At 45.0% G+C, this 26,184-nt stretch overlaps 1 protein-coding gene across 2 annotated transcripts in view; it reads right to left on the bottom strand.

Moving 5' to 3' along the window:
- The window catches only part of LOC146854283 (zinc finger CCCH-type antiviral protein 1-like), a 201,564-nt gene that overhangs the window by 23,126 nt on the left and 152,254 nt on the right, over window positions 1-26,184 (bottom strand). For both annotated transcript variants that reach the window (XR_014981197.1, XM_085652064.1), the window contains exons 6-9: window positions 17,592-17,690; window positions 15,253-15,379; window positions 6,160-6,328; window positions 5,697-5,814 (exon numbers count right to left, since the gene is read on the bottom strand). Coding sequence is in view for 1 of the 2 variants with exons in the window: in XM_085652064.1 (XP_085508190.1) it covers window positions 5,697-5,814; window positions 6,160-6,328; window positions 15,253-15,379; window positions 17,592-17,690 (513 nt within the window). In the remaining variant the exon portion in view is untranslated. The remainder of the gene's footprint in view (window positions 1-5,696; window positions 5,815-6,159; window positions 6,329-15,252; window positions 15,380-17,591; window positions 17,691-26,184) is intronic.

Raw genomic sequence — 26,184 nt, 5'->3', positions numbered from 1 at the left:
GCAACCCCAGAAAAGAGCAGAGCTGGCCCTTGTTCACAGGTGTGGGTGCATTTTGAATAGCCTCAATAATTTTCAATTTGGGTTCCACTCCCCTGTCAGAGATATGGTGACCAAGGTAGTCCATGCCCTCCTGAACAAACTTGCATTTGTCTCTTCTTAATGTCAGGCCACTAGACTTAACAGTAATTAAAACTTGCCAAACCCTGTCATCATGTTCCAACTCTGTTTTGCCATAAATCAGAATGTCGTCTTGGAAAAACACAACTCCTATAGTGTCCGTGAATAAATTGTTCATCAATCGCTGAAACACTGCAGAAGCCAATGCAAGACCGAATGGCATTTGTTTGCAGCGATAGGTCCCCTCGGGTGTAACAAATGACGTGAGGTGCCTTGAATCTTTACATAGTTCGATTTGATGGTAGGCAGAGGAAATGCCTAGGGAAGTGAAAAACTTGGCACCCTCCAAAGTAGCCAACATCTTGTTAATATTTGGTAGAGGTTGACGATCAACACAGAAGTTAGAGCTGAGATCTCTGAAGTCCACACACATCCTCAGGAATTTGTCGGACTTGCGTGCTAAAACAATGGGAGCCAACCATTCAGAACCTTCAATGGGTTAAATTACACCCATAGAACACAACCGTTCTAGTTCATACTTGATTTCCTTCTGGAGACTTAGGGGTACTTTATGCACTTTGTGAGCTACAACTTTAGCTCCTTCCTTGAGCACAATGCGATGCTGAAATCCCTTGAATTTCTCAAGATCTCCATTGAACACTTCGGGATAATTTTGTATCCACTTGTTGCCTGCCACTTATGCAACCACACTCACACTGGTTAAACTTGGTGAAGGCATGCAATAAAATTGACTGCACTGCTGAACACCACCATGTCAGGATGATTGGGATCCAGTATGGTGCCAACTGCGCCCTGCTCATCCCACCCTAACAAATTTGTGCCTTCCTTCACCACATACACTGTTTCAGTAGCCAAATCCTCACCAAAAGCAAGGTTGGCGATAAACTTCCCAAGAACTTCTACTCTCTTACCACCATAAGTGAGAATTCTAATATTGGACTGCTGCAATTGGACGCTATCCAACCCCTCAAAATCCTTTGCATTGATGAGTGTGAAAGGGGAGTGGGAATCAGCTAGAAAGCCAATACACTTCCCATTGACACTGACTTTACATGCGAGAGACTTCATCTTTAGAGACCCTGCCATGGAAGATATTTCAACAACGCCTTCAGCATGTGAAGACGAAGAAGATAACATCAATAACTCATAACTCTTATCATCAGAGTCGAAAATATCTTCTGCAATGGTTGTTATCATCTGTGTAGGACTTTTCTTCACACATTCTAGCAAAATGACCCTTTTTGCCACATTTGAAACATGTTTGGCTTAAGGCAAAACAAATTTGGCATTCCCCAAATGTGATTTGCTTCCACAACGGAAGCATACAACTTCTCCTTGCTCGATTTTAAATTTGGTAGGATGTGTCATAGGACGCAGAGAACTGGTGTTGGGCCCTTTCAAAGGTTTGAAATAGGGCTTTTCATTTAACAATTTATCCTCCCCATGTGAAGCAGTTCCACTCATTTCCTTCACGGAAAATTTAAAGTGTTCGATACTCCTAGCAAAGGAAAGAGCAGTCTCTAAATCAGGATCTTCAGAAGACAATAGTTTCTCTTGAATTTTCCTGTTACAAGTTCTTTCTATTAATTGATCCCGGATGATTTCATCCTTAAATTCTCTGTAGGTGACTGCTAGAGTCGTAAGAGCAGCCACAAAGTCATCAATGGACTCACCAGGGAACTGAGCGCGTTGTAAAAACTTGTGACGCTGGAGTTCAAATTCCTTTTGGGATTTAATCTTTTATCCAATGTTTTAACGATGGAAGCATAGTCATCAACTATCAGTGAATCCCCTTCATCACCACCACACACGTGTGTGCTTGCCAATTCCAAAGGTAACGTTTTAAAGATGTTTCTAACCTCAGAACCTAAATTAAAAATTAACAAAGCTTTTTTTTTCTTGGAAGTAAAAGTATCTCCATCAGTAGCCTCCAGATAGGCATCAAACATGTCTTTCTATTGCTGCCAATGCAATGGAGGAGTACCAGCTGTTTGCGAAAAAGGCAGAGGTGCCAAAAGACGATCCATGGCCGTGCGTGGGTGAGTTGCTGCCCAATACACAATGCTTAAAATGACCTTTTCAGCACAAACCTTACAATACCGCATAAAATGAAAAATTTGCTTATGACAGTCCTACACAAGTCATGAACACATTAAAACCCACATGTGCACGTACAAAAATGAGGCAGAAGAAAATGTTCCCTCTTGTATAAATACCGCTTCCGTTTTAATGCTGATGTCAGAAAGAAGGTGTGTGCATCATAACAAATGGAGTTAAGGAACAAAAGAGAAAAAAATGACCAGTCATTTGTGAGCATCACCGAGTGTGCGATTCAGATACAGATGAGGTACAAACTTCAAATGAGGTACTTGTGGTGTGCACATCACCGAATGCTCAACGTTGACCTGCATTCAAACTCCAAACAAGGTCATTGTGGTGTGTGCATCACCGGCTGCGCAACGTTGTACTGGATTCAACACTCAGCTCTGTAATAGTCCAATCCAAAACAGCCGTTGGTACGTCAGACATCTGACGTGGATGAGTGCGTCTGATGTGGATGCAGCGCTTCACGCTGGCTGCGCCTGCGCAGGGAGCAGGAAACACTTAGTAGCAGAATTTGTCACACAGCTTGTGACGATAGCGATCCTCCATGTCTAGGCAACGGTTAGTGCCTGCACACGCCACCGTAACTCCCCGAGGACGGCCAACTGCTTCAGAGACACCGGTAACGCATGCAGGCCAGCGCTTGAAGGAGACCAAATACAGTGCAGCTCAAAAAAAAAAACAACAGCAATCAGAGTTAAACAAAGATAAGGTGCTCTGTGCCTTCAACATCAATCGACATCCAGCGCGAACCAGGCAGCAGGATCCTCGAGACTGAGTGAAATTCCAGGACAGAAACGGCTCCAAGGCAATCCAGGGAGAACAGCATCGCATAGCCACAAGCACACCACAAAAGAGGAAGCTGAAGGCACCAGATAACTCATCACCACTGAAAAAAAGACAGCAGGTAGGTTTGCCAACAACTTTACTGTGTCTGATGTCCTCAACTCCGGCAGCAACTGCCGCTAGTCCACATTTAAGTCAAGAACACCCACGAGCCCACACAATCTCCCACCCTCGACAATAATCTATATCCCAACACAATGTTGTCGTATTCTATCCCTACTTCCCCTGCATAAAAACAATTTTTGTTCGGGACTGCTGTCAAATTGAGGCAAAACTACAGCAAATGCTTCTATCCAGGCCTACCAATAACCGAGATCAACCGGCTGCAGAGAGCTCAGAATGCCTCAGTCAGGCGTATTTCAGTCTGAGTAGGAGAGAGCGGGAAGGTCACTCCCTTGGTCACCGGTGTACAATATAATTTTTTTAGGGTTTGGCTGGTGCAGGATTGAAGATAGTAACAACCATGCCATGCAATATCCATCCTATAACAAATACCTGCAATCTGATGGATGGAAGGATTGAATTAACCTCAGTCACTGGTAAAAACTAGGGCTGCATTCAAGTCCATCTTTTATCTGCCAGCATACTACTCTGGACAGAGGCTACCTTGTGTATATCAGTACTGACCCTGCTCCAAACGGGAATAGTCCATCCCAAATTAACAAGCGAGACCCCTTCCACAAGTGGATACATGCAACTCTAGACTGGTTTCGGCCTATCTGAGCCTCTTCAGCTAGGCGCATCTAGAGACCTATGGCACAGTGAGCCTGGGACCCATGCCTTGGGCATACTGTTTGCAGTTAGGGCATCACTTGCAACAACAACAAGTTGACGAGTGGAATTATTAAATTATTCTGAAACACTGGTGATTGCTCGGGCCGTATTACGGTCTATGGGTGTTCTCTGCCACAATTCCACTATAGAACAAGGCACACATTTTGTAAATCAGTAATGACCTTGCTCCTCAAGGAAAACATCACCCCCGGAACTACTAGGCAATGGACTGGGATATAGCCCAAGCAATTACCAGAGGCTCAAATTAATTCAAGCATTTGACCCATCGCCTTTTTGTGCTCCTTTGTGCAATGTCCTAAGTGCGATGAGTATGCCCTGTGGGTCCTGTGCTCACCATACTCCTGGAGCCAAGCTGCACCCTACTGAAGAAACACAGATAGGCCGATATTGGTCTGGGGTTGCCTGTGTTACAGTTCAGAGTGGACCTAGCCAGGCAGTTTGGATGGATTGTTACTATTGGAGTAGGACCAAGGCTGGTTTGCATATGAATGGGTCCTCTCTGAGGTGGCCTATTGCCAGCTTTCGAGTCCTAAGGCTTTCATCCAATCTCACCACCTTTAGAAAGGCAGTAAAAAACACCTTTCTTAAGACCTGATCCAACAAGCCATCGGGTGGTGTATGGGTTTCCCATGCTCGGACAGATAGACTGATGTCAAAGCAATATTTGTGGTCCAGAATGTGTAGAGGCCTATGACATTGTAGTGTTAGCAGAAGCGTTTTGAGGTCTCCTCCTCTTAACTGTATGTGTATAATGACACCAAAATCACATTTAAAATTGTAAAGTGGTTTGTTTTGCTACTCTGATTCTCTTTTGAATAGTGAGTGATACCTGCTAACGTTTTACATGAAAGATATCTAATTAGTCTAATCCTCTGCAACTTCCTACACTGTGTGTCTCTAAGAATAATACAACTTTATGGTGACAAATTTAAGCCGAAATAGTTATGTGCTCTGAGTAGGCATGCTCAAAGTTAGAGTAATTCAATGGGGTTTCTGGACCCTATGTACCAACAGATATGATAATAAAAAAAGCAGCGAGTTGAGGTACCTTTCATCTCACAGCCTGGTGTGTGCTTGGATGAACTTCTTTAATGGAGTATAGTAAACAAAGTTATGTGACCAATGGAATGAATGAAGTGCACGGAGCCCAGCTTCTCATTTTATGATGAAAGCGGTAGACCTGGGCCTAATGGATGTGAAACAGCTTGTGTTTGGCTTGAAGAGGTCTCTGTAACCTTGGGTGAGTTGGATGGGTTCCAAAGTTAAGACAGAGCAGATAAAGACATCTTAGAGGCCACTACTGCCCTGTCCCACAGGAATACTGACAAAAGACTGCAGTCCGGCTTCACAACCAGAGCAGCCACTGAAATGTTTCTCCTACAAGATAAGAAGGTGTGCGAACTATGGGCCAGATTCAGAGTTTGGAGGATTGGATACTCCCTCACAAACTTGACAGATATGAAGTCTGTCGTATTACAAGTGCATTATATACGATGGCACTTGTATTAGGTGGATGGGATATTTGTGACAAAGTATCCAACCACCAAACTCTAAATCAGGCCCTATGTCTGGGTCTCGGAACACACCTATGCACTGCTGCAGCCAAAGACTACAAGTATATTTTCTGTGTGAGAGGGGAGAGGGAGGAGGAATGTGGACCTCTAAGGTTACAGTCAGGTGGGAGGTTGAGGGAAGACGCAAGTCCCTGTAGAATCAAAGCACAAATACTACCTGCTGCATCAGACATTCTTTAAAACATACCACACATGTGTCAGCATAAAACAAGTATTGATATGCAATGGATGCCACAGTACCTTTAAAGTTGATCTGGTACCGCTGAGATCCAGCCTGAAATGGGACTACTGCTTTCTTATCTGCGAGGTAGATTGTTTCCAGATCTGCTGATGCTATTGTAGCTTTTTCCTTTCCACCCTACAGAATCAAGAGGATAAATAAGTCAGTAAAACTTACATTTGGAGAATGCAAGTATGCAGACGTATGAAAATTAATTGACAAGCCCCTATGTTTTAAACATGATTGTGAAGTGTGTTGTCCATTGTTTTGCCAAAAGACAACTTAACTATATCTGCTAAAAGTACAACATATTTCCTGCCACTGCTTGCAAATCAGTCCTGCAACCTGATTTAGATGAATGGGAATGGTCTTCATTCCAACCCCTTTGTGCAGGAAAGGAGGAACCTTTCTTTTCTACATCGTCTCCTTTTCACGCAGTACAGCTTCACCTCCCATCCATCTTCATCTTCGTAGGACACTCACATGCTGTCCATACTCAATCCACTTCCCATGTTCATTCTTCCAGTGCCAGAACCACTCTGTTGTCATCTGGTGGTCAGGAGGTTGGGTCACAGAAGATGCTGTAGAGAGCCGTCGAATTTGATGATAGGAAGAAATCATTCTCTCAAAATTTACATCATGACGTCCTGAACTATATGAGAAAGAAAAAAGAAGAACATGTGACATGCTATGCATATGGACTATGGGTCAAATTTAGAGATGTATTCACAGATATTTACATTACAGCTCTGTGATTGATTATTTTAACCTACTTTACATTAGGTCAAAGACTGTTTACATAGCAGCAGGCTGGCAACTAACACCTCAGCAGCTCATCCAAGAAACTGATCACTTAGCCTGAGCAGCACCAGCTCAATAGAGCAAGCTCATGATCAGTCCTGCTGCCACCCTGGAACAACATCTCAGACCTTCACACAAAGTGGCCAGATGACTCACGGGCTCCAATTAGGGGTACTTTCCCTGTCGTGTACTTCCTAAAAATACATAGGAACGAATACTTTCTGGCAACTATCGAACATGACAACCCTTGATCCTTCAGGGATTGTGGAAACAGTACCGTACTTTTCGCTCAGTCAATTGTGCTCACTCAGTCTCAAAGAGCTACACAGAATAAATGATGGGGACGCTTTCAATAAGCATTTATTGAACCAGTGTCATTCTAGTATAAAACATGTTTGCTGCGAAAAACCATTAGCAAGAAGCAAATATATAAGGTTACGATACCGACAGAGTAAATGCCGGTTAGAATTCTACCATGGTGCTTAACCAGTGAATATATGCAGACATATAAACATGACAGTAATCAAGCGTACTCCTACGATGCAAACCCTACCTAAGAGTACCTAACATGTATGTGGGTGTAAAGTCAACAATCCCCTAGGAAAGAGGCAACCCTATTACCTGATGGGAGAGAATGAAGGACTATGTCTTGGTCTCAAGTTGGACACTCAGTAAGGGATGTCAGACAATTGCCTGCTGGAGCTTCTGCAGGCTGGGACCTCAGTGTCTGTGTCAGTGTGGAAGCGTCTTCTCTGTCTATCTAGTGAATGTATTGTTCTTTTATACCATAAAGATAGCCTCAGTGTTCCTACCACAATCGATATATTGTGTGTACGACTATGTAAATGAACCTAAATCAATATCTGAGATTATGCAAAGTAGTTCTATCGCCCTAGGATGAAAATGACCATGACTTTTATACAAGTATGTTAATCCTCTCATGTACGTCATGTGCAGGGGACTTTTCTAAGAATCCTGATGCATAATTAATGAGGCTAGTTTCAAGGAAAACAATCGTCATTTATTCAGCACATAACTGGGTAAAAGGTCTGTGCTAGAACCACTATATAAAACAAGTTAGGACAAATGTAGGTGAAAGGTCGTTTCCTACTTAGGTTGAGGTACATAACACCCACTTCTCATCCGAAGGTCGATAAGGTCAACTAATGCTAAAATATGCCTGTTTGAAAGTATAAAAACATTGTCATAAAACCAGTGTCTGAAAACATCTAATAACATGATATATGTAAAAACTATAAGTCCACTAAAAAGTCAATATATAACTAGACTAACTGAACACATTGAAAGCCATGGTGCTCAGAGAGAGCAGAAAAATAAAACAAAACAATGTTTTTCATTCCAATTTGGTTTTGTTTTGAAAAAAGGCCGAATTGTTCCCATCACACAGAGAGCCAAATGTTTATGTGTCATGTGTGGGAGACGCAACATCACTGTCACTTGCATTCGCAGACAATGGTCCCTGTAACACCTCTGGTATCAGGTCAATGGAGCAAAGGTGATTCTCTCCAGTTCCCACAGCAGCCGCTGAGGAAACACTCAAAACCAGTGAGCCTATCGTAGAGCCATTGTCCGTTCTGACAGGAGCTGAAGCATCCCGTGGAGGCTCTAGGAATGCAGTCATCAACACGGGAATACACTAAGGACACTAATAGAAGTGGGCCTTTAAGGGGTCCAGTAGTACGTCTATGTCCAGTGACGCAACCAATGGAAGGGTCAGACACATGTCCAACACACATTCGTATCTACAGAATAGGTAGTGGAACACAGGCAAGATGCAGTCAACCCAGATTGGTCTGAACAATAGGAACCAATGCTCGCTTAGCTCCAGAAGCTGAGAGGTGCCCAGATGGAGTACCATGCATTCACAACAACCTTGCACCAGCAGTGCTTTTTCCATGTCTCGATGAACTGGGCCGTCCATTGCGTAACAGAAAAATTAAAACCAAGATACCCCATAAAAGTAGTTGGACCAGCAGAAGCCCTCCAAAAACGCTTCCCAATTTGGAGTGTATGAATGCTGGAAAAACTCTGAGGATTGTCTGAAAGGTGCTCAATAGACCAGACCCTAAACGTTTAAATAGGTGCAAAATCCCCCTCGTATCAGACATGTCAAAGATACGATGAACCATTTCCCCAAAACGGAGCGGGAAGTTTGTACAGACTAGTGCCTGTTTCTCAGATGAAGACCTTGTAACCTGGAGAACAAAAGTCTCTCGGACTGAGGTGAAGGCCATATCCTTCTGAAAAAGCATGCCTCTCAGTCTGCTCAGAGAATCAAACCGTATAAAGGAAACATTCAATGAAGGCCATAGTGTTGTCTCTCTTACTGTGTGGGTTCGTGGAAACAATACTTGCATACAACAAGTAACCCTGAACGTACTGTGACTAGATACGTGATGCCTGATACCATCCCAAAACAGCCTTGATCATTTAGCATCAAATAGCTCCCATTCGAGAGCAACTCGAACACTGGATGAATCACTGCAGCTGGGGAACCCTTCAAGTGACAGGATAAGTTAGCACTCAAAGCATTACAGGCTCTGTGGAGTGAAAAGTCCTTACAAACTAGAGACCCACTTAAAGCACTTTCACAGTTTGAACCGCTGAGAAAAACTTCAGTGTCCCTATTCCTACATCTAAATCTGTATGGTAATTCCCAGTACTCGTGTATGTATTCTTCTACTAGCACTCCATACCTGCCTAGCTGGTGATACTGGAGATAGTATTGAAATTGGAAAGTCGTGACAAGCATTGTAATATAGCCATGGATTGACCATTCTGTGGAAGGTGACTCAGCCAGGGTGAAAGTTAATTGGTCCAATTTTTAAATGTGCAACATAGTATGTTTTGCATCTCTTCGTGCTATCACCATCTGTCTTTCTGTTAGATTGTATGCAGAAAACAGAGTTGTGCTGTTAATGTAACGCCATGGCACGTGGCCAGAACGCAATGATTGTAGCGTCCAGCTCAATATAATGGATCGCAATTGCGATTGTCCGTGTTGTAAAATAGACAAATCCTGTTCCATTACATATATTGCAGAAGATACAATGTTCCCCAATTAATAAATCCGAGCTGATAGTGAGGTCATACCATTGTTGACCACTGCCAAAGCCTTTTCTAGGTTAACCTATCAATCTCACGTAGTCTCTCAGCGGCCTCCTGTTGAGAGATTTTTCATAGCTCGTTGTAAATATCATATAAGAAGCACTTTTGGCTTGGCTTCTGGGGACCTAACAAAATCCTTAAGATCCATGTCAATTGAGGGAAGAGATAAGTGTTGCTCCACTTGCGACAGTGTCAAGGTCTTTAGCGAATCTAGGCATAACTTCCTAACACTGTATGATGTCACCACTCCATTTGTTCTAACTGTACATAGCGCTAGTCAGGCCTATGGATACTAAACCCTTTGGTGGTACCCCTGAATCTATCTTGACTGACACCTATTTGTTCAATGGGTGCAAGCTTATAATAATAAAAGGTCGGGTCTTAAGTGTTAAACCCAGAAAAATAAGCAAACTTCTGTGCAAATGTGGTTGAACTACCTTTCGGCGGTGTTGAGCAATGTTGGCGAAAACATTACATGGGATACTTGCTTTGTGCAAAAAATGGTGACCATAGTGTTGGTAACAAAACATGGTATCAAAATTAGTTGTATCATCATGCAATTCATCATTTGAAAATGCAGCAGATTGTTCTAAATCAGACAGCCTAGTATATACAGTTTCAAAGTTCCAATCATCAAAGGGGGTACTAGAGGTGATGATATCGCTAAGAGAAATTTTAAATAAGTGTGGTATTTTTAAAAGTTCAGTAGGATCATATACGTCATAGGAATCTCTGTCCCATACTATTCCTTCAGGAACTGGAACTGCTGTATTGTTCACTAAGGACAGGTCTCTCTGTTCATGGTGTGATGATTCATGTGGTTTCAGGACCAAGTTCACATATTGTACTGCAGAGCATTCAGGGAGATAATGTCCATTCAGGAGCAAGAAAAAGACAGTCACTATACCAATCCAAAGGACTAGGAAGAGTAGACCAATAGCAATCCAGAGCTGTAGCCGGGGAAAAACCAAGTCTTTTTCAGCCAAAGATAGAAGTTACAAATTCGTTGTTTGTGGGAAACAGGTGGTAGCGGTAACTCGGGTTCACTTGGATCCAATGAGAAATTGTCAAAATCGATGAAGTAGCCAGACACAGTTCAATCTATCTCTAGTAGCTCAGCAGGTTTTGTGGAACTGTGAGATGCCTCCGTTTGAGACATATTCACATAGATGTCGGTGTTAAGCCAAATTGAGATCGAGGTTTTATTTGTAGTCTGATGGTGTTCAATTTCAACAGGTACAGGCTGCATTCCGTTGTAGGTAACTCCTTCACTTCGTGGAGTAGAATATTCAAATGTAATTAATCTTTCCATCTGAACTTCCTGTATGGTAGCGAGAGGAGATCTGATGCTACCCAGGAGCCCGCGTGGCCTAATATTGAGTATCGGCCACATAGTGTGGTTTGATCAGAACAATTGATACAAATCTTTGCAGCCAGCCAGAGACGAAAGAAGTACTGTTCGTGTTCCTTCGACTGCCGGGACTTGTACAGGTGCTCTGTAGGATGGCCTAAATTCTTTTTTGTCCACAATCTTTTATCAGACCAGATACCCAATATTTGGGATCCAGGCAGGTCTTGCCAGAACAGCTTTCACTTCTCCAGTGGCATGTGTTTTACTTGGATGTTGCTTTGTAATGCCTGGAATTCATTGACTTCCTGTATAACAGCCAAATGATCATTGATGTCAAATGGCTTTTCATCATGCCACTGTGCTGCCAGAGTCGAGCTCAGGTACCCACATTCTTATCCCAGACAGGACTTCATATGGAGTATGGCCCCCCATGGAACTTCTTGGCATGTTGTTAAGTGCCCCCTGGACCCCATATAGGTGATTGACCCCACTGCCACCCACGCCTAATACCATAGCTGTTAAGGATTGCCATAAATCCTGGTTCTTCCTCTCCACAATCGAATTTCCCTCGGGATGATATGGGGCGGAGTACCACAATGCTACACCCAAACTTCCCATGGCTTCTTTGTAAGCTTGAGAGCTAAACGCAGGGCCAAGGTCGGAGTGTAAAGTGCCAATTGTGTATGTCCCTATGAAGACTCGAAAATCCTTTATAAAAGTTTGGACATCAGCTGAGCTCTGTGGCCAAACCCACAGGAATCTAAAGCATGAATCCACTGCCACCAAGATGTACTTGTAAGCCCCATCAGATTGTAAGGGGCTGCAGTTACCTAAATAGACACATGAGAAAGGTCTGTCTGATATCAGTAATGGTGTTTGAGGTGGACGTGCTATGGTGGAACCCTTTATTTGCTGACCGATGTCGCTCTCAAGGACATAACACATGGTCTGTTTAGTGAAACCTGGCCACCAATAACTCTGCTCTAGTAGTGATATAGTCGAAGCAATGCCTGCGTGTGCTGAGCCCAGACCCTCCTGTGCAGCTAGAATCAATCCTAATCTGCGATCCATGTTTGGTATTACTCTATGCCCCACTCCTGGAATTTGAGCATATGGAATGTTTTGCGCATTTAACTTGTAGGAGTACTTGAGTTGAAATCCTTTTGGTAAGGCTGAGTTTTTCTGCGTAGTAGCGTTCACAACTATCATTATCTGTCCATCTATTCTCATGTTAGAACAAATGATTGCAGCAACAGCAGCCATTCACACTGTCGCCTTGGCAGCTTCATCAGCCAATGAATTCCCTTCAACGTGCACGCCAACACACTGATGACACAATGTGTGAATTACATGAGCCTGTGGCAAGACTTTTTTCAGCTCTGCCAACTTGTTCCCAAAGTAGCTTGTGCTTTATTGTGCAACCTATGGAATCTCTAAACCTATTTTGTCCCCAATAGTGAAGATATTCATTGTATGACTGGGCACAATACAACGAATCGCACACAATGAATGAGGGGAATTCCCAATCCGTATTTTTTAATGCCAGTATCTGGGCTTTTAGTTCTGCCAGCTGTGCTATACAATCTCCTAGAGACTGCCTCGGTGTATTGCTAGGACGGAACTTGCCATCCCACACAGGTTCCATCACAATCGGACATGCTGCGCTGTATTGGTGTTTACTTCCTACGGCAGGCTGGGCAGATCCGTCAATGTAAATTATGTATTCATACTGATTAAGAAGTATTATTTCATTCGGGAGAGGATATTCTTGTTCGTACTGCAGAAATGCTTGTGTTTTTAATGTAGAATCAAATTTGTAGTCTACATCTGTTGCAGTAAGAGAATTATCCCATTGTATCCATTGTGGATGCAGTGCTTTTGCGTTTGGAATGTTTGCATTGGTAACAGGCTCTAAGGTTGGAACCGGAGTCACGACAATTATACGTTTCCCCTGTGCTGGTGCTCTTTCTCTCACTACAGCAGTTTGTACTGCAGTCAGTATTTTTCCAGTGGCTACAAAACGCATTTCAGAGTTCGTCTACAAATATGAATTGTATGCAATGGGTGCCATTTCGCCTTCATTGTAGGTGAGGTAAGTGTATCCTGATTGACCAGCAACTATACAGATCACCAAATTAGTGGCATTTACACATGTGTGTAAGTGTTTGGAAGCTATCATGTCAGCTTGTATGGAAAAGGAGAATTTCTGTGTGTTCCTGTGTCCAATGTTGAACTGAAAAATTATGTCTTATTAGGTCCTAGAAAGGTTTAACACTTTCTGTGTAATCCAAAATGTATGTTCTACCAAAATGTAGGACTCCTAAAATGGATTGTAAACTGTTCAGAGTCTTTGGAGGTTGGAGCAGCGCACATTTTTCTAAAAAATTAGCTGCCAGGCTTTTCCCTTTACTTGATAGCGGATATCCCAAAAATAGGCCATTGAGGTAGTCAATTTTAGATTTTTAAAATTTAAAATTGTAGCCCACACTTGCGAACTCCAAAATTATGTTGTCCACCCTGTGTAAGTGATACAATAACTCATCGCCTGTTAGTTAAATATCATCTACATAGGACAATGACTCCTCATCACAATTTTGAAGTAACTCTTTTACTCTTGATGAGAACAACCCGGGGCTATTCTTATACTCTTGGGGCAGTCTACAGAATTGGCATTGACAGCCGAGGGCCGAGAATGCCGTCAAATATCTACTTCCAGGCGCTATATTTTGGCAGAAGAATCAATTTGAGATATCTAGTGTTGTTTTTTAATTTTTTCGCACAATTTTATTCATTAAAGCAGCTCTGTGTGGATTTTGTCCTGCAAACCTTTGGGTGCATATGTTCAAATGCCTGTAGTCTAACACTAGATGTTATGAATTGTCGGGTTTCATTAAGGGAAATAAAGGTTTATTAATGGAGGAGGTGCAATTTTCAATCACACCTTGGTATTCAAGTTGATCTAAAATATCCCTGACTTGTTACTTTGCGTCATGTTTTATTGGGGATTGTCCCTGTGGTGTAGGAGTAGATTTTAAGCAGCTTAAGGTGGGAATTTGACCCAAGAATAGAATACCACTGTTCTGAATGCCTAGTATGCCTCAATCACGAAGGTAACAGTTCCACCCATTGCTGGGAGGCAATTATCTGTAATTTTCCGTAGTGTTAAGAGCACCTTCACACTCTTCTTCCCCTGCATTCGCAACACCGTCTTGGACAAACATTCTGGAAGAAAGTTGTAAAGAAAAGAGATCAGGTTTGCGCAATGTGGGGAACTATAATCCTCCAAGTTTGAAAAAACCTACAGCCAATACTGAGGGTTTTACTTCCCACTCCAGACGTCTCTGGTTGAATGAATAGGGTTCTCTGAGAAAGCACGATTGAACTATTCAGATTTGACCATTAAATAAGATCCAAACTCACGTTGGGCGGCATGTTGTGTAGTTTCTAAAAATACATAGGGTTTGCATGTTTGGACAACATAAACTAAGGAATTGGTGTCTAGACTGATTCCGGACACCCCCGATGGATATGTTAGCCTTTAGACTAGCTAGCTCACAGTGCCACTATAAGCACCCTAACTTTACAGAGGAGCGAATAGTTTCTGGAAACTATCGAACATGACAACCCTTGATCCTTCAGGGATCATGGAAACAGTACCGTACTTTTCGGTTAGTCAATCGTGCTCACTTAGGGCCCGATTCAAAGAACTAACTTAAGACAAAATCCTAAACTAACTACAATTTTGGTATTCACAGAAGGCACTTACTCATTTTGCTATTTACAGAAGACACTTACTCCTTGATGAGTAAGTGCCTTCTGTGAATACCAAAATGAATAACTTACTCATTTTGAGTAACTAACTCATTTTGAGTAACTTACTCATTTTGGTATTCACAGAAGGCACTTACTCACTGATGAGTAAGTGCCTTCTGTGAATACCAATATGAGTAAGTGCCTTCTGTGAATACCAAAATGAGTGAGTGCCTTCTGTGAATACCATAATGAGTAAGTGCCTTCTGTGAATACCATAATGAGTAAGTGCCTTCTGTTGACCCCTCTGATGCACCAACTGAGCCACTACTCATATCAAACTGCAGCTACTTGTTTACAAGCCCTCAAAAGTAACGCCATCCACAATGTTTACTTTCCCAAAGGCCTTACACACTCATACTGTAAAATATGTCTGTATGGTGTAAAACATACCATATCTTGCAAGACAAATTGGAAAAGTAATACATACTACAGTTATGCTGTTGACTATTAATATCACATCAAATGTACAAACCTAACTTTACCTGGTGTTGTCGGGATCACTGTACGCTTTCTCGATGTCTTCCATACAGGGGAGGTCCTCCCAGACTCTTGGCGCCTTTTCTATCTGCCACCGATAAGGCAAGTGGTAATGCATCCATGGACATTCACCTAGAGGACAAAAGCCATGAGGAGTGCATTCGGCGCCATCTTTGTATCCCTAACACAATGCCCACAGGTTTCGCGTTTTTAATAATGAAATGCTCGTGTGATGAAAATGAGTGTTTAAATTAAGACTGTGTCCTTCCAAATGGTGCTTGCACTTGTTAGTCTCTGCAGGAAGCACAAGGATTGAATGGCTTGGAGTCTGGACTCTTAGTGAGAAGGAATGACGTTCACTGGAGGAAATCTGAATAGCTACAGATGTTTCTGGGCGCTACAAATGATACAATAACAGAAGGTTGTGTATTTTTAATGAGCACATGGAGACACTTGTGAACACATTAAAAGTGTTATTTCAAGCACTTTGCAGGGCTACCACACTTTTACTGTGAAGTACAAGCATTTTTAAGCATGGCTGCAATAACTTTGACAGCAACATAATTTCTTTGGACAGTAAAGTATTGTTAACAGGACAGGACCTTTACTTTTCATCCAGGATGCACTAAATGAGACTGTGAATACACTTCTCAAAAGAAATGCGAACTTGTAATGGCACAGTACAGGCACTGTTTGTCAGACCCAGCAGCAAGCTTAAGGACCGAATGGCACAGAAGGGGCTGCTATTAATGGGACTGTAGCAGTATGTGGTAGCCGAACTGCTGAGCATGTATGAAGCCGACTGGTTCGGTGTTCTCTCCTTTGCCTGACATATGGTAAGAACTCTCCCAGCAATACTGGCCTTTCAGAATTATCATGTATATTAAAGTGAATAGTTGTATTACAAGAACTATCCCCAGCATGGAAACTGCCCTCATCGCTGCCACAGATGACATCAGCATGACTCTGGATAGTGGAGACATGGCAGTCCTCATCCTCCTAGACCTCTCTACAGCATTTGGCACAGTCTCCCACCCCATCCTCATCCAACACTTACACAGCATCAGAATCCAAGGGCATGCACGCTTATGGATTTGCTCCTTCCTGATTGGAAGGACCCAGTTAGGCAGTGTGGGATCGTACACCGCGGATGCCCACAGCCTCATCCGCGGAGTTCATCAAAGATCCTCCCTAAGCCTGACCCTCTTCAATGCATACATGATCCCTCTAGCCCTCGTCATCCGCTCTCACGATATCAACCTCCTGGTCACGGGTAAGGTGGACTATGGAACACCCTCTATGCCAGGATCAACAAAAAGCACACTAGAATGCTGCAGACCATTTAGAACTCGGTAGCCAGTATCATTCTCAACCTCCCATGCTGCACTCACATTAGACCACACCTGAAGGAGCTCCACTGGCTCCTCATTCACAAATGAGCACAATTCAGGCTCCTCACCCACACTTTCAAGGTTACATAACCCTAGCCCAGAACACCTTAATAATCGCATCTGCTTTCACACACCTTCCAGACACCTCTGCTCATCTGGACTTCTACTTGCACAAATCCCAGACACATGGAAAACCAGATCTGGCAGTCAAGCCTTCTCCTACATCGCTCCTTAAGCATTGAACAGCCTGCCACCACAGCCTGCTGTTGCTGAGCCTGTTCCTCACTTCTTGAATTCCACACACAGCTGAATGCCTGGCTTTTCGAATAGTTCCACTGGGCCCCAGGTGTGCCTAGACTCACACCTGCTCTGTGCCAGGATACCCTACCAGCTGATAGTGCGCTCTATAAATCAACATAACATAACAAAGTACTAAATGGTGCCTTGGTTAATTGGGCCTCCTGTGGGTATACATAGACCAGTCCATATCAGAGGCTGTAGTAACTGAAAGCTTTTCAAACAGACCAATGGTAGAGAAGAAGGAAGGGCAAAATGGCTCAATCTCAGCTGTAATTGCATATGTTCCAAAAGACCCAAAACATCCTAACATATAAAGGTATTTCTGCTGTGCTGTGTCAAATTTCAGATACTATTCTTGCAAATCTCTACCCCATGGAATAACTAGTTGATCACTGCGTAATAATTCTATTGACTCAATTCTTCTCTTTGACTGTTTCTCTGGCAAGTCTCACTTTCTCTGACACAAAACGATATGCAAAAGATCTCATAAAATTGTGTGGCACATGATGGCCATGAAACATCCTTTTGAATATTTGTAGCAGCCAAAGCATATGTTTGCAAAGCTCCAGACAATGATTGATCACTCAAGCTCAGCAATACACAGGTGTGCACTGCCTGTGAGGATTAGCTGTAAGAAGTCTGTAAGGACTCACTTTTGCGCTGACAAAACGCCCAGATGTGATAGAAGCAGATCTCGTTCGGATCACCACAATCTTCAGGAGAGACCGCTGGCTGCACAAGGGGTTGGGAAACTGGGAATGGAAAAATAGCAAAGAATGAATTGTTTCGACAGGAAGCGAGAGATGTGTGCTAAGCTGTTTTGATTCGATATTTTTGCAGTATTTTTGTAACGAAATAACAACCATGTAGTGGTGCTTACATCTCCAGTCTTTATGCCTTTTCACAATCAGTTTATCACAATATACAGGCTATATGTTAGATATTACATTCTATCCTTTCACTTTACTGAACTATGTAGACAAGTTATTTATTTAGATATTATTTCAACCACACCCTTTATCAGATGAGTGTGCTTCATCCACGTTCTTAGAAGATGAAATCAATAAAAATGAATAAAAAATGTGCAAACGTATATACATCATTAACTATATGAATTATTTAAAATCTGAGAGGCAGCTTTAGCAATATAAACTTAATTCCCTTCATATATCGACCAAAGATAATATTTCTTTAGTTTCTGTAACGTTGGGCAAACAACGAATGAAACCATAGATATTACACTATTTTATATTAGGATTCTCACATCTCTTAAAATAACAATCTAATTCCAACTAACCTCTCCATTCACCTGTAAGTATTAATCAGACAGGTTGTAACACCTGGAGCACAGGGTATGCAGCACAGGTGTCTCTCATTCACTCTCATGCTTCATGTAGATTGTGTTGGTAAATGCCTGCCAACATATAAATTAACAATGAAAATATTTGACCTTTCCTTCTTTATTAGATTAAGTGTCATATTTGCAACCAAATGATGTTGACAAGAGGCATTCAACACATGCTATTTTGAAATACAATGTGATTCTGTGACACCTGAAGACCCGTTCATCATCCATTCACTTTCATCTTTAGGGGATGGGTGGAATGTATGTGATCCTATGGAAGATACCTTTCCAGCAGAACCTCACATCAATTCACATACTTGTCTAAACCACACATCGCATATTGACTGAGAAACATACGAGTGAGAGGTCAACGAAGACAATCTTTGGTCATACCTGATAAATGCATGCATCTGCAGGAGCGCCACAATCCAAACCAACAGTGCTTACACACAGAAGCACATACTGCCACTCCACCATAGCTACTCTCCAGATAAGATAAGATTATCTTATCTTATCTTACTCTCCAGTAAAAGAATGTTAACCAACAATTACCCAACAGTGGCTAAGGTGCAAGCTTACCTCTTTTAACAAACATTGTCACAGCCAATTAGTATCGCTTTGCAAATGCTTGTTTGACTGTACTGGGTTTTCCATTACTTGTTAAATGACTCCTGCATTGGCCTACCCAAGAATGGTGGCCTGCCATCATAAATTGGTATTTTCCATAGATCCAAAATGGCCGTCATCTTGCATGTAGATGCAGGAAGGCAGACATTGTGGAACAATACTAAATAAAGTTTTGTCATTTTGGAACATTACTTTCTATAGTTCCAAGATGTTGCGTGTACACAGGGTATGTTTGGCTGCTCAGGAAACACGTCTCCCAGGTCATGTGAGAGGTGCTCCATAATGAACCTTGGAAGTAGCTCACAGGCGCAGTGTTCGAGCCTGCTTAAGGTGGGTTCCTACCATGTGTACCCCCTTTACACTGCCGTCCCTATGTCTAGGAGTTAATCTGACAGTTATAAAGTGGCAAATGATTAAGGTCTATAAATGAATGCCTTTTCCTGTTACCCTTTTATTGATACTGTCTACTGGCCTTTCCTAGTTAAATCTGTACTGTCTGTCATTACTAGAATCACTTTCTCCATTAAACCCACAATGCTATATGTATTTCTTTTTGTGGGCTGCAACTACTGCTTGCATTACCTATATCTTTCTCTCTTCCCTATACACACCATTGTAGGTCCGCTTGCTCTGTGCATGGTATGAATCCACAAATCCTCATTTGGAGCAGAGAGAGGACCTTTGTTTGTACCCCAGCAGTTTGAGCAAGATTCATCAGGTCATCCTGTGCCCAGGGACGTTTGGACAAAGGTAGATGTCAAAGGCATGTCCTGAGTCAAAGAAATGTGCTTTGCATCCCTATTCTACTCTAGAAGATGCACTGTTAGTTCATCAATGAGCTCTGATTGGCAGAGGTCTGCTTGGAGTGATTTCACATCCTCAGTAGGCATATTAGGTTGTATCCCATCACCTTGGATTCTGTATTTCAAGAGATCAATTGCTACTAGCTCTGGAAATAAGGTGGTCCTTTTTTATCAGAATATCGGTTCACTTTTTCACTTAAGAAAATCTCTGCACACAGAGGAAAGGATATGCTGATGGTGTTACCGAAGGAGAAGGAGGTAGACTGCCAATATTTGTTAGAACTTACCTAAATGAATCTCAGAAACTGTGAATGAACAGTTGCTACAAGTGACACCATGAGAGTTACCGCCTATGACAGGATTCTGCCAGACAGGAATTTTTTAATATCATTGCCCAACCCACCAGAGATAACTGCATTTTGCAGAGAGATGACTCTGCAAATTGTCTCTCCAACTCCCTGTGAAATAGTCCTCAATGATTGTCACGTTGTGGCTTTCTGACTAGTGGGAACAATTCTCATATTATTTGCAAAGGTGCTCTGCCACTACCCTCCTCCCTCAGACTTCCAGTGGCATCCTCACCAGGTCTTGCTGTAGACACCTACACTGTCTAGATACAAGACGGACCAAGTCCTGAGGACACTGTCCAACTGCCAAAACCTGCTGATGAAAGACTGTGGTCAGAGGCAACCTGCCTAAACGAGATACTATGGGTATCTCCAGGTCCAGTTGGGACTCGAACACAAAGAGGACACAACTGAGACTGGTCGTGCTTTGACTGACTGATTGACTAGAGATGGGTTGCCCGGCCCTCAAGTCTCAGGACGATTTCTGTATACGGAACTGCTTCTGGCACTCAGCTCCACCAACCCAGACTGAGAACTTGGAAGACTGTGCTGCAACTGCTTAAAACTGCATAAGCCTCTGCTACATAACTGACATACACATGGTCCAATTCGTGTAGGTACTTATGTGTGGTAAAGTTACCAGTATGGAGTCTCTGCACTTGTGGTGGAATCTCCACACTCGGGCAGGATCTCTGTTTGGTGCCCTCTCTCCAGATTCCGCCCCGAGTGTGGAGAAACCTTTGTGAATCAGGTTCCAATGTAGTACATTAGACAAACATGCCCATTCTCACGGTGCATTTAAAGATAGGCCAGCTTCTAATCATGCATATCATTGCATTAGACAAAGTGATTAACAGCAATCTATTGCATTGTTAATCAACTATTATATCTCTAGATAAACAAAATCCTAGAACTGAGAGGACATTCATTGTAAATATAGCCTTATAGCCAGCTGCCGAGAGCTATACTGGGTGTCAAAGGCCCCGAGTCCGAGTTCTAAGTCTGCGGTTTGGGCCTATAATAAAGGAGCGGGACTTTAACAACCAGTGTAGCACGAGGCAGAAGGGATATAAAGCTAGTAGAAAAATCCACCCACTAAGGGTAGAATGTTCTAAATTAAAAAGGGAGAAACAGGAAGACAAACATTGGAATGTTGGAGCTCGGGACTTATACCAGCCATTATAAGCCCGGAGATACTCCATTGTCTTCGATGAAGCTCTCAACATTCCAATGTTCTAATGTAAGTGATATGTGTTAACATTTTTGGAATCCCTACTCCAGCATCAAAATCCAAGAGAAAACCTACACTGTTCATGCTTACAAGGAAAATACGTTTTTTTCCATAAACACACACATAAAAATGTTTCAAGCAGCTTAAGAGTGGGTAGCCCTCTTTTTTTAATGAAGAATATCCTTAAACTCTAGCGGTCATCGTACACTTCCGGATTTGAGCTGCTAGGTTGACTTATGGCCTCTTGTGGGAGTCTTGGAAGAATGTTATCCAGATAAAAGCACCCAGAACATCAGTCTCTTAGGTCCCTACATAGGGCGTAGGATAGAGCAAGCAGATGACCATGGATTTCCTTGAGTTGAATCTCACTGGCTAAGCGACCGGACCTTTAAATGAAGGAAAATTAGGCAATTGTTGTGGGCTTAGTCCACTATGAGAACATGTTTAGCTCCTTCATGCTTTCAATCATTAATCAGGTTCCTCTTGCTACCTACGAACAAAATCTGAGCAGCTACGGGTTCTCCGTGACCATGGCCAGAATAGCAAAGCTCCGGCAAGTTTTACTGTCTTGTAGCTTTCAAAAGCATAGGACAACTTCTACCAGCAGAAGACCTATAATCACTGACTCATTCTTTCACTGTGACTTGTTTGGAACACAAAGGGTGCTGTGTGCCGAGCTGCCCTGTTTTATGACTGGGAGCTTCAGCTTGTGCAGGAAGAGCTGTCAGAATGTTGAGGCAAATCTCTGCCCTGGAGCGTGTTACCCCCACACGTTGCAGTCTATGCCGGCTTCCTGTGATATTCATGGACAGATATGAGATAGCCGACGGACCCTGTAAGCACTGATAGACCCAGGGCAACACTTACATGTCATTTGCTGAATTTATGAAGCTTATTGAAAAAGTCTTAAATTGTTTTTCCAAAGTAATTCTCTTGTGACCTGATAATGTACACTCTAAAATGTCAATGCTCAAAGTCCTCCACCCTTTGTCTTGATGACCATCTTTTCTATTACACTTCTCGGCCATTCTTGCTTTGATTTTGTTTTTACTGTAAAGTACCCAGATATTCTTATAAGTGTGTAGGGGGAGGGAAAACACAACAATAGTGCTATTCATTGGTATTACATAAAATAAACGGCTTCTGATCCATTCCATTAGGAGACCAATCGATGTAACCCTTGGCGATGGCAAAGACATCCAGGAAATTAAATAAAATATTCAGCAGCAGTGCAAATGTCCCTATCACAGACTGCTTGAGCACGCCTATACTATGGCTAAGGAAAGGATCTGAACCTGAAGCCATAGCCAGCGGGGGGATAGGTGATTTATTCTGTGTCGCTTGGGTGTTCGAACCCGCAGCGCTAATCTGGTATAGAAAACGATAAAAGAGCCACCACTGCACTGTATATATTTCATATCTCATAACTATATGAAATGAATACTACATACAGCCCAGTGTTTGAAAAGTCTTCAAAAATGAATCATGCCAATACATTTTATTTTATTGTACTGTGAATGTCTGGAAGACCCTGCATTGCAGAAGCCCGTTAAAGAGACCACTGTGGGGGGCGTGGCTTAGGCAAGATGGCCGATCGGACGTGATCCGAGTCGGCTCCCGCTTCAACCCCGGACTTACCCCGGCTGCGGAGCGGTTCCTGGCTCCCTGGGCGGGACGAACGCCCTTCTGATGTGTGGCTGAGCGTAGGGGCACCGGTGGACCAGGGCGAATGCCGATCGGCGGCGAACTGGAGGCGCCTGAGACCCGCGACTGCGGCGGGGCTGCGACGGACAAAATGGCGGCGCCCGCTGACGGCCCGGAGCTTCGCGCCAGGCGCGACTGACGCACTGCTGTGCCCGACCAGCAGCGAGGGAGGCGGCTGATCCCTGGGGGCCTCTGTGGATCCGGGAGCCTGGAGGGGCCGTGAACGGGCCGGACGCGGTCCAGACGGGAGTCCTCCCGAGGCGGAAGAAGTTGAGGAGGTGGGGCCCCGAGAACGCGAGGACCCGGCCGCTGGGGCCTCCTGGTGCAGGACGAGGTGCTGGAGCAGCTGAGGCACGGTGAGGAGCGGGACTGTGCGATTCCAGGCGGCCCCCTGAGAGAGAGTGCGCCGGCCTGGACGGAGGGGGCGGAGTGATTGCTGCTGGGGCACCGTGGGGGTCTCTTCGGTCATGCGGTGCTGCTTGGTGGGGCCCTGACGGCGGGGGCGCCCGGGAGGCCTACGGCTGTGACCTGTTAGCGGCGCGCCCTCCCCGTGGGGGGCAGTGGACAGAGCCTGTCGGGAGCATACGAGCGCTGGACGAAGGTGCCTGAGGTGGGCCGTCCCAGCGAGCGTGGAGCCTGGCGAGTCCCGATGGTGGCCTTGGAGTGGGGGGCCAGGAAAGACAACAGAGCGCTATCGGGGCAGTCCGAGGCCCCGGGGGCAATTCGGGGGCCCCCTGCTCGGGCGAGTCGGTGGTCGAGCTGGTGGGGGGGCGACCCTATGCCGGCTAAGAAGGGTCAGGCTAAACGCAACGCCTCCGTGACCGCCTTCTTCGGGCCGGCAGACAGGGGGCCGCCTGGGGCACTGGTGGTGCCGGCGGACACAATGGCACTGACCAAAGAGGATCTCCTGGCCTCGCTGAGAGATTTCAAGGTGGAGCTGCGGGAGGAGATTGGCCGGGATACCCAACGCTCGGTTGATCAGTTGCGGACAGACCTGCGGGACCAGCTGTCCGGCCTCCGACAAGACGTTGACGCGGTGGGCACACGAGTGGTGGAGTTGGAGGCCCGACATGAGAGCCTAGACGGCAGGTATGCGGATCACTCGCGGCGGATACAGGCCCTCCAGGATCAACTGGCGCAAACCCAACTCAAGGCGGAGGACCTGGAGAACCGCGCCCGTCGTGATAACATACGCGTCCGCCACTTGGAGGAACGAGCGGAGGGCCCGGACTTGGAGGCCTTCCTGGAGGGCTTCTTCGCGGAGGTGGTGAAGCCGCAGACCCTCAAGATCAAGCTTGACCGGGCACACAGGGTGGGCTTCTTGGCACCGGGAGACAAGCGCAGGCCAAGAGACATACTTGCTAAATTTCACTCCTACAAAGTCAAGGAGGCTGTGCTGGCGGCGGCCCGGATGTCCTCAGAGGTGTCGTTTCAGGGGTTTACATGCGCGCTCTACCAAGACCTATCACCGGCGACGTTGGTGAGGCGCCATGCCTTCCGGCCACTGACGACCAAATTGAGAGCGGAGCACATCAGGTATCGTTGGACTTTCCCCTTCGGCTTATCATTTGAATACCAGAATAAGCAACGAACTGTGACAGACTTGGCGGCCGGCAGGGCCTTGCTGGGTCTTGTCGGTCCAGAAGATGAGCAGGTTGAGGGGGGGCAGCACCGGCTGGAGGCACCGGGACACTGGTCGGAGAGTGGGCCACGGTGGGACGCGCCCCTCCCCGTTGACTCTGCAGGCGACGCCGCTTGGAGAATGCTTTACCCAATGGACGCGAGTCCTATGTTCTGGTTACGAATTCTGAAGGCCACGACTAGTGGCGGCCCCAGCGGGGCGGAGGGCCGATGCCCAAGAAGGAGGGTCGCTGGGTGCGGGCCTGCGAGAGGGAGCCTGGTGAGGGGCCCAGGAACTACCGTTGAGGACGTTTTCCTCATTACTTACTATGCATAGTGTTATTGTTGCAGCCGGGGTTGGGGGGGGCTTGGAGCGGGTTGCCGTGCCCCACGGGTACTTACCACGTGAATGTTGGGAAGTAATGTGGTATTTGGGCTTTGTTTATCTCTTTCTCATTTTTTCCTTTTTTCTTTCTCTCCTATTCTTTTCTTGACCCTGGGGACGGGAGGTTGGGCTTTCGGGCGGGGCTGCTGAGAGTGGCAGGCAATCCATTACATGATGGCGGTAACCCTAGGCTCCTGGAATGTACAAGGGCTCAATTCCCCCCAGAAGCGACAGAGGGTGCTGAAGTACATATCTGACCGGCACTTAGATGTAGTGGCATTGCAAGAGACGCATCTCCGTAGGGGGGACGAACAGAGACTGCGACATAGGTCGTACCCACTCATGTATAGCTTGTCAACTACCGCTAAACACAGAGGGGTGGTGTTACTGTTTCATAGCGGGGTAAAGTTCCAGCCATTAGAGGTCTGCGCAGACAAGGCCGGGAGGTGGGTGATGGTAAAAGGGGTCCTGCGGGGGCAGACATGCACCTTTATATCACTCTACGCACCCAACAGGGGCCAGGCGGGGTTTCTGTCCACTTTTTGCTCGCGGCTGGAGCAGTTTGCGGAGGGCTCGGTGGTTCTGATGGGGGATTTTAACTTGGTGTGGCGAGCGGAGCTGGATAGTTCGCACTCACAGAGAGCGGAGTCGGGGGCCTTTTCGGCGGCTGCGAAACAACGCTTCTCGGAGCTAGGCTTATGCGACGCATGGCGCACCTTGCATCCCTCCACGAAGGATTATACCCACTTTTCACATGTCCACCAGTCATACGCCCGGTTGGACTATATCTTCATCAATCGCTTTCTGTCGGGGTCACTACGAGATGCGCAGATCCTGCCGCTCTCCATCTCCGACCACAGTATGGTTACGATGACGCTTCACTGGCCGGGCCCTCGGGAGCGTCAGCGGAAATGGTATTTCCCCGCTTCCCTTACCAGGGATATAGTCCTACGCGCATCGCTACGGGAGGCTATAGATGACTATTTTGCCCTCAACAGCTCGGGGGAAACCTCGGAGCAGACGCGATGGGACGCCTTCAAGGCGGTACTCAGGGGCAAGTGCATCGCACTCAACTCCGCGCTTAACCGGCAGCGCGCAGCGGAGCGAGAACGCCTGGAGGAAGAGTTAGTGGCAGCGGAACAGGCCCATAAGGCTAAGCCTTCTCGCCTTACTTTGCGACCCCT

The sequence above is a fragment of the Triturus cristatus genome, chromosome 4_1 (assembly GCF_964204655.1).
Source record: "Triturus cristatus chromosome 4_1, aTriCri1.1, whole genome shotgun sequence".
Lineage (NCBI taxonomy): Eukaryota > Metazoa > Chordata > Amphibia > Caudata > Salamandridae > Triturus > Triturus cristatus.
Note: the sequence above shows the minus strand (reverse complement) of the source record. Positions and strands in the feature narration are given on the sequence as shown.